The sequence below is a fragment of the Neolamprologus multifasciatus genome, chromosome 7 (assembly GCF_963576455.1).
Source record: "Neolamprologus multifasciatus chromosome 7, fNeoMul1.2, whole genome shotgun sequence".
Classification (NCBI taxonomy): domain Eukaryota; kingdom Metazoa; phylum Chordata; class Actinopteri; order Cichliformes; family Cichlidae; genus Neolamprologus; species Neolamprologus multifasciatus.
The window spans coordinates 54,175,014-54,188,271 of NC_140445.1; the positions used below are offsets into that span (position 1 = coordinate 54,175,014).

Below are 13,258 nucleotides of genomic sequence, written 5' to 3' on the forward strand. Positions count from 1 at the left end.
CATTGCTGTGTAGACTTTTATCAAAATTAAAATTAATCTGGATGTAGCATTTTCAGTGGGAAAAACGTTTTGTCTGAAAAACGCTACGTCCAGATCAACAGAATCAACTTTGTCGGATTTCTATACCTGGATGATTGAGCATCTAGATGTTTTTTTTTTAATTATTATTAGAATAATACCTGAGACAACAGTTTGTCTCAGGTATAGAACACATGATCGTCTCATCCCAGGCAACTGATTTAAACTTAGAACCCTATTTTATAACTAGATTAATGTTACAAATGAAACTAACTGCACACCACCCGCAGGAAGCAACCCAAACAAAAGAAGACAAAATTCTGTGGAAGGAAGAGTTTCCTCCAAAGCTTGCTGATATTGGACACAGACCCCTGCACATACTATCACTGTTTATTTAAAAAATAAACAGAAAAACCTCCACCGTTTACTAGCCAATGAAAAATAATCTCGGGTTTATTTGGAGAAATTATAAAAACAGCAACCCTTTTCCTAGGTTTGCCAACCATCCTGGAATAAACACTTAGCCACCTAACGGTGACTAAGTGCTTATTCCAAATGGGTGGCCGTCTTATCCAGATGGGTGGCCGTCTGTCTGTAAAGGTTGATTGGAAGTGAAGAGAGCAGAGTGAAAAGAAGTGTGCAGTGATGAATAGACACTTGGGAGGCTGTTGGGCCAGAAACCACAGATATGTAAGCACAAAGGTACGGAGGTGGGAGACACAAAGGAAATAATGTGTCACAGTGTGTCACAATGCATAGAGAGGTTCCTGTAGCAGAATAACTAGACAAAAGACACATGACTGTGTCTGGCCTAATTATAAAGCTTATAAAACAGATAAGCATCCTTTCAAAAGCATAAAGGCTGCCTCTTACCCAAGTCCTACACTATATAACAGACCAATCTGAGCAAAACAGTCCACCTGAGACCAGTTTACAACTTTCAGCTTTACTTTGATGGCATATAAAAAAAAATAAAACTACCCATCATTCCACTTCTCCAATTCAGGCTACCACAGGGCAAGAGATAGTACACCCTGGACAGGTCACAAGTCTGTCGCACAGCTAACAGAAACAGACAGACAGCCTTTCACACTCAAATTCACACCATTATGAGCAATTTAGAATCACAAATTAACCTAACTTTACATTTTTGGACTGTGGGAGGAATCCAGAGTAGCTGGAAAGAACCCAGAAATAGAGAGACCATGCAAACTCAACAAAAAAATGCTTTGGTCAGATTTAAACCCAGGACCTTCTTGCTGCGAGGCAGCAATCCTAACCACTGTGCCACTGTGTTGCTACAAAAGCAATATAAAGTGCAAAAATGCTGCAATGCCCTAAGATGCCATAACAGAGTCTATATAATGCTCAGAGCATTGGTGCAGCACTGCTCTTACACAAAGAGACACTTTCAATTCTCCCTGGCTGTTTGTGTTTTTACACAGAAATCGAGACTGCTTCTGAAGTAACAGCGGTCATGACCCTTATTATTGTAAGTGAACTGTAATGTGTAAGCCCATAAATGTTCCAGTGGGTCATACAGCAACTCTGATTCATCATTTGGTCTTACTTAGTTGGTTCACTTTTGTAACACAGTCTAGTGGTGTGTGTCTCCCTCTACAGACCACCTAGGGAATGACTATGTTAAAAAAAATAAAATAAAGGCATTGAACTATGTGAATAACCCTGTTTTAAATCATTTTAGGATGTTGTTGTGAGTGTCAGTGTATATACATGACTTCTATCAGCTGCTTCTTTTTTTACAAGTCTTTACTGTTGCTGCAGTTTAACCTATTATTTTTGTGTGCTGGACTTTTACTTGAGCACTGTGGGCTTTGTTAAGTAAATCACTTAACCCTGGCTTATTTTGACATTTCTGGGAAATAGTCAACTGATCCAACCAAATAAGATTAATTTGTCAGCAGAAACACAGATTTCACAGTAGCTGTCAGCGAGCATCTGTTGAATAGAGCTGACTTTACTCTGATGTGGGCCAAGATAGCTGATTTTGTCATTGCGTGGATTAAAGCAATGGTAGCAGATGGCAAGGAGGGCCAATCCCTATCCTTAGTGCTGACACCTCACTCCTTGTAATTCATCTGATTGGGGTGGAGGGGGGGGAGGGGGGTCCCCAGGAAATGCTGAACCAAACACAACAAAGCTTAAGCAAGCAAGCTTGGTTAACCTATCACTGGGGCCATTTAGAATCACACAGACACGCTGAGTCCTGTGTAATCAAAGCTTGTGCATATGTTAATATATGGGGAACAATATCATTAGCCTGTCAGGGTTAGGGCTAGTGTGCTTTATTTTCTACTTATTTGAGGTGGTTAAGTTTAGATATAAGTTGGTACAAAACTGTTACAAATGTAATAAAAACATTGGGGGTTTTAAACTTATTACTATTTTGAACTTTAATTACTTTAATCTCGAAAAAGTTCAAGTTTAAATGAATAAAAGTCCTAATCTAAATAAAGAATGGTCATTTATTTTATGATTTGGCAAATTTGAGGATCCTGTAGAGAACCACTATAACTTTAAAAGTTAATCTCACTCTTTGACAACTGCTGACATTCAAGAAGATTATATCAAAAAGCTGCTTAGATTGATGCAAAGACTTATGAACTAGCATTCAAGGGCATCCTGCGAAGGACAATAAAATGATGCCTTCCTTGTTTTTTGCAGGGCACGTAGTTTTTATGCAATGCACCTCACTACAATAATAAGTCTTTAATATGCACAAAATGTAGATATGCGATATAAGATAATGCCATTCCTGACCCTTAAATGAATGCAAGGCATTTGAAATGACCCATGCATTTGAGGGTTAAAGTAATGAGCAACTGATCTGTTTGATCTGACAAACAACAGAGCCAAGGTTTTACTGGTGACGCGTGTCCAATCACATGACCAGCGCTGTCCTCATAAATGTTTCCACTAAATACATAATCATCTAAACAGCTCATGGCAGCATGCTGCTAAAGATTGTTCTGTGTCTGCACAACAATCACAGGGCTGGGCAGGGAAGAAACGTGACAGTTATTCCTGGCAGATAAAAGACTCAAAGCAGGAGCTTGCTGATGGCTGCAGCATCTTAACTGTGCGGAAGAGAGTCAACCCCTCAAAAAACTGAGCTAAAAAGGACTTAACATGTGTAGTTCCTAGTGTTAAGAACAAAATAATCATCTCGCCCTGACATGTGAGGAACACATGCTACAAAATCTGATGTGGGAGTCCAGGTTGCCATACTTAAATATGTATTTCTGACTTATGAATCTCCTCAGAGGTCGTTTTCACTGTAAATTTATACTGTCACCAAGTGTGAAGTGTAAATGCTAATGTGCTTAATTAAGGTGTCCAGAGTAATAGTGATGACAAATGAATAAAAATATCCATTCAGCCATCCACCCAGTCTCCCTGATGCATCCACCAGAGTGTGTGAATGTCAGGTTAAAAGTGCTTAAGTAATAAAAAAAAACCACTTGTATGGATGAGGCCTGTAGTAGGAAAACATCTGAAAAATTGCTATATAACTACCAATATAGTATAATAAAAGCGATTCACATACCACTCAGGAAGTCTCTGGTTTGTCATGAAAACTATTTTTTAAATATATTTTACTTATACACTTATACTAAGCTCTTTCTAAATATTTCTTGTGTCTTTCAGTCATTGTCCAAACAGAGTCAGAGTTGAAGGTCACTGACACTCAAAAAGTTCCCACTTTATCACCACCAAAGAATCCAAACTAATCACCCCTCCTATCATATGCACTTGATGCCATTTTTCATCAAAGACATCTGACAGATCTTTCTGACCCAGGCAGTCACCTCCAACTTAATTTTGTTTGCCGGTACAACTTCCTTACCAGTCTTTCCCTTTTAATGTCCTGTCTCCCTCCCTTCAAACCCTGATGGGCAGCATATGGGCTCTCCTCCCTGACTCTGCTTCTGCCAGAGGTTTCTTCCTGTTAAAAAGGAGTTTTTCCTTCTCATTGTTGTCAAGTGCTTGCTGACAGGGGATCGTCTGATTGTTGGGATTTTCTCTGTATTATTGGAGTGTCTTTACCTGACAATATCAAGGACCTTGAGGTGACTGTTGTTTTGATTTGGTGCTATATAAATAAAATCGGACCGAAAATTGAATCGAATTTATCCTTTTGCACATCTTACAGCAAAATATTACTTTTATTGACCAGTCTCAAGCATAAGCCATTACATTTTCAGTCTTTACAATCTCTCCACTCTTTCTGCATAGCCTTTTGAGGCAGGCAGCTGTGACATCTGTTGCTTAAACTAAAGATTCTGATATACTTGTACTCTTGCTCATTTGTGCACTGATTTTATTCTGGTTAGAATCAGTTTGAGATATTTTTTTTAAGAATTTTTTTTTGCCTTTTGTAGAAAAAAAGTTTCAGAAGAAATTTCTACTTTTTGAGACTACCTGAATAGCTGATACTCAGATTGCTATAGTTATTCATTCTCTCGTAAGCTGATGGTAACATAACTGACAAAAGGTTTTGTAATTATCATTTAGTCTTTTCATATAATTTCAGAAGCTACCACAGCGTGTCAAACCTGTGAGTGTTATAGGTTCTGGGTTTACGTGGCCCCATGTGCACAGCAATAATTTGAAGACTGCTTAATCCATTTATACACCAGTTTAGGGCAACAAAAAGAGCTCTGTTTTCAATGCTATGTTGGTCTCTTAAATTCAAGAGTGACTGACATGATATAATTCAGTCTATGGAGACTGTAGGAATCATTAGTATTAGTGTCTTTGTTATGGTGTTATATGTGGTCAGCTATATGCAATATTCAATACAGAAAATAGTGTGCAGATTTCTTTAGATTTCTTTAGAGATGAGAATTTCCGTAAAGCCATTTAAGGCAAGAAAGGATTCATTTGAGTTAATCTAGTTCAAATTTTCTTAAAAATAAGTTGCATCACTCAATTAGGCAGACGGGGGCTTCAGAGAAAAGCCAACATATGGCAGTAAAATGGAATTAAGGTTCAACCCTTTGCTGCTCTTTCAATCTTTGTGCTAATTCTTTTTCTTCTCATTATGCTCTTTCGTGACCCCTCACCCAGAAGGAGATCACATTTCATTGAAGGTTAAGCTCTTTTGCTAATTTGGGGTGGCTATCTTCTCTTGAGGTTGTTAATGTCATTGACAGAGCCAATATGGCACAGAAGGAACATCTTAATTCTGGTATAAAACAAAGCAAGAGAAGACAGTCTGCTGCTGATTGAGCACTAATATAATAGTTTGCTTGTTGGCTGTTGCCAGCAGGAAATTTCTTCTGCAAATCATGCTTACAGTGACATTCATACAATCCTTGCAGCGCAGAACTGTAGTGCCATGAGGCTAAACTGCATCTCTGAACACATGAGCAAATAAACCAACACTGATGTTTTTAGGGAGAAAAAGTTGCCTTGTAATATCATTTGGCATGATACAGAAATAGACTGATTATAGTAATGTGGGAACATCGTTCACAGCAGAACAGAACAAAACAGGATAGGAAGAAAACAATCTAGGAGAAAATTCAGGTTTTTTTATATAGTGCCAAATCACAAGAGCAGTCCCCTCAATGCACTTTAAATTGGAAATAAATAATAACTAATGATTAGATGTCGAGCGGTGTAGAAACACTCAGTGCATCATGGGACATCCCCAGCAGCCTAGGCCTATTGCAGCATAACTAAGAGTGGATTCAGGATCACCTGTTCCAGCCCTAATTATATGCTTTGTCAAAAAGGAATGTTTTAAACCTAATCTTGGGTGACTGTCTCCCAAATTCAAACTGGGAGCTGGTTCCATAGGAGAGGGACCTGAAAGCTAAAGACTCGGCCTCCCATTCTACTTTTAAATATTCTAAGAACCACAACTAACAAAATAACCAGAAAGAGAAGAAGGAAAGAAAGAAGGAGTGAGAAAGGAAAGAGGAATGAATATACTTAGTGCCTGTAAGTGGTATGACTGATTGATTTACCCTTATAGACGGTAAAGATTAAGAGGATGACAAATCAGCATTTGCTTACACAGCGCCTGGTGCTAATCTCCTTGTCTTCCTCCAGACGACTCAAGCTCTCACACTCATTCTGGAGAGAGAGAAAGAAAGAAGACGGCGAGTTGCATCTCCCTTGACCCCACCTTCATCAGATTTAAGCAGTACAAGAACATCAGCACTGTATCCAGATCACTCAACAAGGCTTATTCTTTAAGGATCTTCCCAGAAGCTTTCTGTGAGGTAGTGTAAAGAAAAAACTTTTGATGAGCATGTTTTTGGGAAAATTGTGGCCAGTACTTTATCACAGAAAACAGTTCATGCAAAACAGGAAGTCATCTTATGTTTATATGTCTTTCAGTAACGATGGAGGAGCAGATTTCAAACATGAACATGTTTTCATCGGACACCTTGAAGGACTTCACGCAACAGAGCACAGACGGAGCTCAAGCAGGTGAGCCGTTACTTACACATTACTACAAATGTGCAAGATTTTAGAAAGCTTCGATGATGATTGTTAAAGGCTTCTCAGCACAGCAGACTAGACTCATAATTAATGCTCACAAAGTTTTAAATACATAGATTTACACACAGAATCTGACACAAACCTCAAAATGTGTAAAAGAGTGAGCTAATTTTACACCAGTCTGTAGTTAAAACAGCGTTGGTGCTCAAAAGAATCTGGAATGATTTAAAGCATTTCTACTATCTATTCTCTACAGAAAAAGGTCTGCGTAAATCGTTTGGCCAAGGCCTGCTTTGTAAAGTTTGCTCTGACTCAAGCAGTGGCAAACACTATGGCATCTTTGCCTGTAACGGCTGCAGCGGCTTCTTCAAGCGCAGTGTGAGGAGAAGACTCGTCTATAGGTGGGCAAGTGGCTCTGTGAAAGGCAGCTGTACATAACAGGAAAACAATCATATGACAATTAATGAAGTGCATTTGAACTCCGTCTGTGTCTTTATTTCATAGGTGTCAGGCTGGAAATGGCAGGTGCCCTGTTGACAAAGCGCATCGAAACCAGTGCCAAGCTTGTCGATTAAAGAAGTGCCTCCAGGCTGGCATGAACAAAGATGGTGAGAAACTCAGAAAAAGCAGACCTTGTAGATATTATCTGTGCGTATTGATATGAAATATCTAAAGCCTTGCTGTGAGATGGTGTAGCTTTTCCTGCACTTTGTTGTGGCAGCTGTGCAGAATGAGCGACAGCCTCGAAGCACAGCTCACGTCAGTCCGGACTCTATAAATGTCGAAACCAAAAAGGAGCACCTGGTCACCACGCAAGCGCTCAGCCCCTCTGACACCTACTCAGCAGTCATCTCCAGGCCTTTGGTCACGTCGTCAGCTCCAATTTCTGCCACAGTAAAACCTTGCAGCAACATAAGTAACAACCACCGCTTTATGGTCAGCCTGCTGACTGCAGAGACCTGTGCAAAACTGGAGCCTGAGGACGGTAAGATCAAATGAAAGAGGTCAAATAACTTGGAAGATAGAGGTGTAAACCTACTTGTCTTGAAATGAGTAAAAATATTTTGAAAACAGACTTTTTGATTTGACTTTACGGTGTGGGATATTTGGATTGTAATGCCTATGTCTCTTTTTCTGCTACACAGTGGAGGAAAATATTGATGTGACAACAAATTCAGAGAGGGACCTCACTCCCTTCGACAGACGTTTGTCCCCTTATACCTCCAGCTGTCCGGAGAATGTGTATGAGACATCGGCACGACTCCTCTTCATGTCAGTCAAGTGGGCAAAAAATCTGCCTGTGTTTGCTCACTTGCCATTTCGTGACCAGGTGAGGCCTGTAGACAGATATTTTTTCTTTGTGTATTTGCATCTTAAAATGTTTTTTTTTTTTATATATAAGGATAGTGTGTGAGACTAATGAGATGCTCAACATTTCTGTGAAATCCTCAGGTGATTCTTCTTGAAGAAGCTTGGAGTGAGATGTTCCTCCTGTGTGCCATCCAGTGGTCTCTGCCCATGGACAGCTGTCCTCTTTTGTCTCTGCCAGACCTTTCTACCCCACAGCAAGCCAATATCAGCCTTCTTACTGCCGACCTGCAGATCTTAGAAGAAGTCTTTAGTCGCTTTAAAGCCCTGACTGTTGACCCGACAGAATTTGCCTGTCTGAAGGCCATTGTGCTGTTTAAGCCAGGTAAGGAATCACTGATGCAGCGATGGTAGTCACTAATTTCTGGATCACCAAACCGATGTCTGCTGTTTGAATCTCCCACGCAGAGGTACGCAACCTTAAAGATCCAGAACAGGTGGAGAATCTGCAGGACCAGTCACAGGTGCTGCTGGGTCAGCACATCCATTCAGTGTATCCCAACCAGGGTGCCAGGTAACTGCACTTTCTTTCCTAACAAAATACCACAAAATCTTCAAACATAATAACAGCTGGAGAACATCAAATCTCTCCCCCCCCCCACAAAAACATTAAGCTCGTACTCTTTTTGTTTTTGTCCAACAAGGTTTGGGAGATTAATTCTTCTGCTGCCTTCCCTCCGCTTTGTGAATTCAGAGAAGATCGCTAAGCTGTTCTTTCAGAGGACTATTGGCAGCACACCCATGGAGAAGCTGCTGTGTGACATGTTCAAAAACTAAGCATACAGAGGAAAACCTCCTGCAAGCAACAAGCTGTGTGACTGTGTAATTCATGCATTCTGCTGATGACTTCTGTCATGTTTAATGCAAAAAAGCCTTTATGACAAAACATATTTTGACATATTATTGTTTGAAAAACACAGTCATGAATGGATCAGAGACATTTATGTGAAACTGTGCTTTTTTCCTCAAGACAAAGGCAACTTCTGGTTATGGCATTCTATTAAAGCACATTTTTCTGTTAAGCTACAACCACAAAGTCATCTTGTGAAGCTTACAGCTAGACTTAATCATTCAGTGTACTGAGTAACAAGCGAAATAACAGCCAGCAAACATGTTTTTAAATGTTTTAAATGTCTATAAATATGAAGTTGTATTGTCAAGTATAATGATTTCTGGGATTTTTTTTCTATTTGATTCAAATAGAGTAAATAAATAATGCAATAAACACTATAAAATATAGAATTCAGTATAAAAATATTAATCTTTTGAGAAGAACATGTATAACACATGTTTGAAACAGAAACCAAAGAGCTCTGATAGGTTTATCTTCCAACTGTTTTGTGACCATCATTTTCTTTGTTGAATTGTATTAAATGTATCAGGTTGTTCTCAATGGTCTGAAAAATATTAAAAGTATGACACAGAAAGAGAAAACCATATTTATACTGGGTAAAAGATAATTATATCCACAGGTGCTATTAATATTGTTAATATTGTGCATAGTACCTTCAAAATAAAAGAGATAACATTTGAAAATGTATAGTGCATAAAAATAGGCTTTGGGGTCAAAACAAAAAACTGTGACTTGAACATGAACTTGGAATGTGAGGGACCCAAATTGCAGAAGACCTGCAAAATTAAAAAAATGAATTAAATAAACACATCATTAAGTCATTAAGTAATTAATTAACATCTCTCTCTCTCTCTCTCTCTCTCTCTCTCTCTCTCTCTCTCTCTCTCTCTATATATATATATATATATATATATACATATACACACACACACGCACATGTATATATACTCATTAAATGATTCAATATCAGTTCATTTCATTTAAATTTCTAATTTTAATGACACATTTAATTAATTATTTAATAATGTTTTTATTTAATACATGTTTTCACTTGTGGCCCTCCATCTTCAATGCGTCTAGAGTGCAGGTGTTTAAAACAGGTACATTTTAAATGTTATATATAATCCCTTTGTAAATCCTGTTCACTCAAGTCTATTTACTAATATAAGTAAAGACATTACACATAAAAAACACATCGAATCTTTGGAAATTAGTTTTTGACAGATGATCACTTTTTGGCACAACCCGTCCTATTTTAGGGATTATCGGCCACAATCCAGAGGACGGCGCTAATGCGCCTAAAGGCTATTTGACAGCCTCCGTGGCAGAAGAGGAAGAAGCAGAGGCGTACCAAAACAAAAACAGGGGAGTGCGTCAGCATAGTGAGCTAACGTAAAAGTGTGTGAAAACAAAGTTTTTGGCGCGCTGACATTTTCACGGTGCCCGATAAACAGTATGAAGGTGCATTAATTAGGCGATAGCGATTATTTCAAATTACGAATGTTTAAAAACTCGTATCGTCTGCTCCCTCAAAGGGACTTCAGCACTCCGAGGACTCCTGGTCTGTTTGTGGACTCTAACAACTACCACAAAGGCCTTTCGTTTGACTACATCCCCAATGTTACTGAAAACGACTTCACAGGTAGGACACTAGTTAACACGAGCTGGTTTAGGGGGACATAATTTGTGGTTTTAGGTTACGATTGTTATTCACTTCAAAGAGAAAGTAAGGCAGACACTTAGCCTCTTTTTCGTAACCGCAAAGGATTTTTAAAAGTCGTCAACATAAGTTATATCAAAATACACAAAGAATATAATGAAATGTCTCATATATTAGAGGTGGGAATCACCAGACAGCCCACGATATGACATTATCACAATACTTTAGTCATTTTTTCCTATATTTCATATACTTTAGCATACTAGTACACTTTGTACACTGCATAGCTCTGGGTGCGAGTGACTTAACTTGACCATCAGTAATGAAAATAACCCCTTCTTGGGGTTTCTTCCCTTTTAGACACTTCCCAGGGATGGTTGTCGTGGATCTGCAACCTAGTTGTCATCTCCCTGGTCTACATCTGCACCTTTTTAACCTTTCCAATAACGGGATGGTTTGTACTGAAAGTAAGTTTGGCTTAAAATTGCACCCATAGCATCTCCACTCACTTGTTGAGAATTAATAGACTTTTTTTTTTAAAATTCAGACTGTGCCAAACTACCAGAGGATAGTAGTGTTTCGTCTGGGTCGAATATGTCCTCCAAAGGGCCCCGGTATCGTCCTTGTGCTGCCTCTCATTGATCAGTGGCAGAAAGTAGATCTGCGCACCCGTGCTTTCAACATCCCCCCTTGCCAGGTAAACTGCCAGACATGCTATTATTGGTATAGCTGGCCTGTGGCATTTAAAAAGATAAATAAAAAGATGTTTCAGCATGTTTGTTAAACATGGTTTTAATAGTCTTTTGGATGAGATCCCCTCTGTCCATATACATGTATGGGCATGTATGTCTGCCCATATACATGTACATTACATGATATTTAATAGCTAAAGAAGTGTTACATTATATCTTTTTATCCTTAAGCCACAGGAGAGGTCAGCATAGGATGAAATACATGATCTGTGTGCCGTTGTTTCCTGGTTTCTGATTGCATAAGATCAGCTGATTTTTCTACTCTTGCCACACTGTAACACAACACTTTTGAATTCTGAATACTGGTAAAACACGTCTTATACGCGTCATTTACCATTTAAAAATGTTTTAAAAGCAGTAACTTCAGTTCCATGAAATGTATTTTGTGTGTGCTGGAGATAATTTCTTCCTTCTCATATGGCTTAGCCTGTCATTCTTACCTTTAATACACTTAAAAAAAAAAAAGACAAAAAAAATTCAAACTTCAAGTTGATGGCACAATTTATATTCAATTGAGCTTCAGATTTTTGCAAAACCATTCCTCTTAGGAGCTGTGAATGTTATTTACTTAAGAGGAGATGCTTATGTACTAATTCGTTTGCCAGTTTGGCTTCATGTAAGTTCAGCTGTCAGTACACTGTGCTGTTATAGGTGACTACTCGGGATGGTGGTGTGTTGTCAGTGGGAGCAGACATCCAGTTCAGGATCTGGAACCCAGTCTTGTCAGTGGTGTCAGTCCAGGATCTGAATGCTTCCACCAGAATGACGGCACAGAAGGCTTTGACCCACAGCCTGGCCAAGAAGACCGTCAGGGAAATTCAAACTGAGAGAGTGAAACTAGGGGAATATCTTGGGGTGAGGACACGCTTTAGCTACTCTGTGCTGATTTTTTTTGCTGTATCAGTTCATGCTTACATTCATGCTTCATGTTTACAGATGGACATAAACGAGATGACTCGTCCTTGGGGGCTGGAGGTGGATAGAGTAGAGCTTACCCTTGGTTCTCTTCTGAAAGCCCCAGAGGACAGCCCCTCTGCCCCCCTGATTATGCCCTCTGCACCTGGACTTGAAGGCCTCACTGGCCCCATTCAGCAGTTGGCCATGCACTTTCTGAGCCACGGTGCCACATCACGGCCTCAGCAGGGTAAGACAGAACACTTAAAAAATCTTCTTGCATCTTTTCCATAATTAGTGCTGTAATCTTTACGTCTTTCTTCAGAGGACAGCGTAGCATTTACGGATGAGCTCAGCAGTGCTGCTGAGTCTGTCACTGCCACACCAGGTTGTGTTGAAGAGCTGCTCAGCAAAGTCAAGCTACTCCTCTCTGAGTCTTTGGTCCGCCAGGTTGGGGCCTGTTATCAGTTTGAAATCAGCTCAGGAGATGGACAACAGCACCGTTACTATGTGGATCTGAGCCAAGGTGATAAATGTCATGATTATGGAATTTTTACTTGGCGCTAAATGTGTGTACGAAAACATAAAAAATGAAATCTGTCTATTTCTCTTTGTACTTTAGGTAGAGGTGCAGCTGGGGAAGGGTCCTTGTGTCGAGAACCAGATGTAACCCTGAATATGAGTGACCGTGACCTTCTGGACATGTTTCAGGGTGAACTACGACCAATAGCTGCTTTTACAAGTGGCAGACTTAAAGTCCAGGGAGACATTAAAACAGCCATGAAGCTGGAAGAACTCATAAAGCTACTCAAGAAACATCAGCTATAGTACATTTTAATTAATTTATTAAATCTTTAATTTTAACTATAAACTGTGTTTTTCGTGTATGCTGTGACTGAATTTCTGTAATATTCTTATAATTTCTCACAAATTCAAAGTAAATGCTTGTTTACAAAGATAACGTGCTTTCTGAGGGTTATTTTATGCAACACTGTTTGAAACATGATTATAAAAAGAGCTGTGAAACTAGATAAAAGCTTCAGTAATGCGGCAGAGCTCTGTCATAATCACACATGCCGTTCTTTGGTCTATTCTGTGAGATTCAACTAGAAAGCCTTGATCAGGGCAGAAAGGTGGGCCGACTCTACAGACCAGCCTCTCGCCTCCCTTTTTTTGCACCAGATGTCCTTGGCAGAGCCAGAGTAGCTGCTGAAGGTGGAGCAGAGTGAGCATTTT

The 13,258-nt window shown here is 39.4% G+C and overlaps 2 protein-coding genes across 3 annotated transcripts; both read left to right on the forward strand.

The window, feature by feature from the left end:
* Positions 1-4,551: 4,551 nt before the first annotated feature.
* LOC146515473 (photoreceptor-specific nuclear receptor-like) lies at positions 4,552-9,420 on the forward strand. Of its 2 annotated transcripts, XM_085168211.1 has the most exons (9): positions 4,552-6,272; positions 6,391-6,483; positions 6,752-6,896; positions 7,000-7,103; positions 7,217-7,480; positions 7,641-7,825; positions 7,948-8,188; positions 8,272-8,377; positions 8,508-9,419. In XM_085168211.1, the coding sequence occupies exons 2-9, from the start codon at positions 6,396-6,398 to the stop codon at positions 8,638-8,640; spliced, it is 1,266 nt and encodes a 421-aa protein (XP_085024337.1). In that variant the 5' UTR covers positions 4,552-6,272; positions 6,391-6,395; the 3' UTR covers positions 8,641-9,419. The 2 variants fall into 2 exon arrangements, with proteins under 2 accessions (XP_085024337.1, XP_085024336.1); XM_085168210.1 differs by lacking the exon at positions 4,552-6,272 and having other exon boundaries at positions 6,284-6,483; positions 8,508-9,420.
* Positions 9,421-10,027: 607 nt separating this feature from the next.
* stoml1 (stomatin (EPB72)-like 1) lies at positions 10,028-12,850 on the forward strand. The gene is made up of 7 exons (XM_085165683.1): positions 10,028-10,358; positions 10,737-10,843; positions 10,924-11,073; positions 11,780-11,983; positions 12,065-12,272; positions 12,348-12,548; positions 12,645-12,850. The coding sequence occupies exons 1-7, from the start codon at positions 10,217-10,219 to the stop codon at positions 12,848-12,850; spliced, it is 1,218 nt and encodes a 405-aa protein (XP_085021809.1). The 5' UTR covers positions 10,028-10,216.
* The last annotated feature ends 408 nt before the right edge of the window (positions 12,851-13,258 follow it).

Bases quoted from the DNA above. Each gene is read 5' to 3' on its own strand.
- LOC146515473 (XM_085168210.1), top strand. From the start codon at position 6,372: ATGTTTATATGTCTTTCAGTAACGATGGAGGAGCAGATTTCAAACATG. The intron at 6,484-6,751 runs GTGAGCCGTTAC...TATTCTCTACAG, and splicing joins CACAGACGGAGCTCAAGCAG to AAAAAGGTCTGCGTAAATCG. The intron at 7,826-7,947 runs GTGAGGCCTGTA...TGAAATCCTCAG, and splicing joins ACTTGCCATTTCGTGACCAG to GTGATTCTTCTTGAAGAAGC.
- stoml1 (XM_085165683.1), top strand. From the start codon at position 10,217: ATGTTTAAAAACTCGTATCGTCTGCTCCCTCAAAGGGACTTCAGCACT. The intron at 11,984-12,064 runs GTGAGGACACGC...TCATGTTTACAG, and splicing joins AACTAGGGGAATATCTTGGG to ATGGACATAAACGAGATGAC. The intron at 12,273-12,347 runs GTAAGACAGAAC...GTCTTTCTTCAG, and splicing joins CACATCACGGCCTCAGCAGG to AGGACAGCGTAGCATTTACG.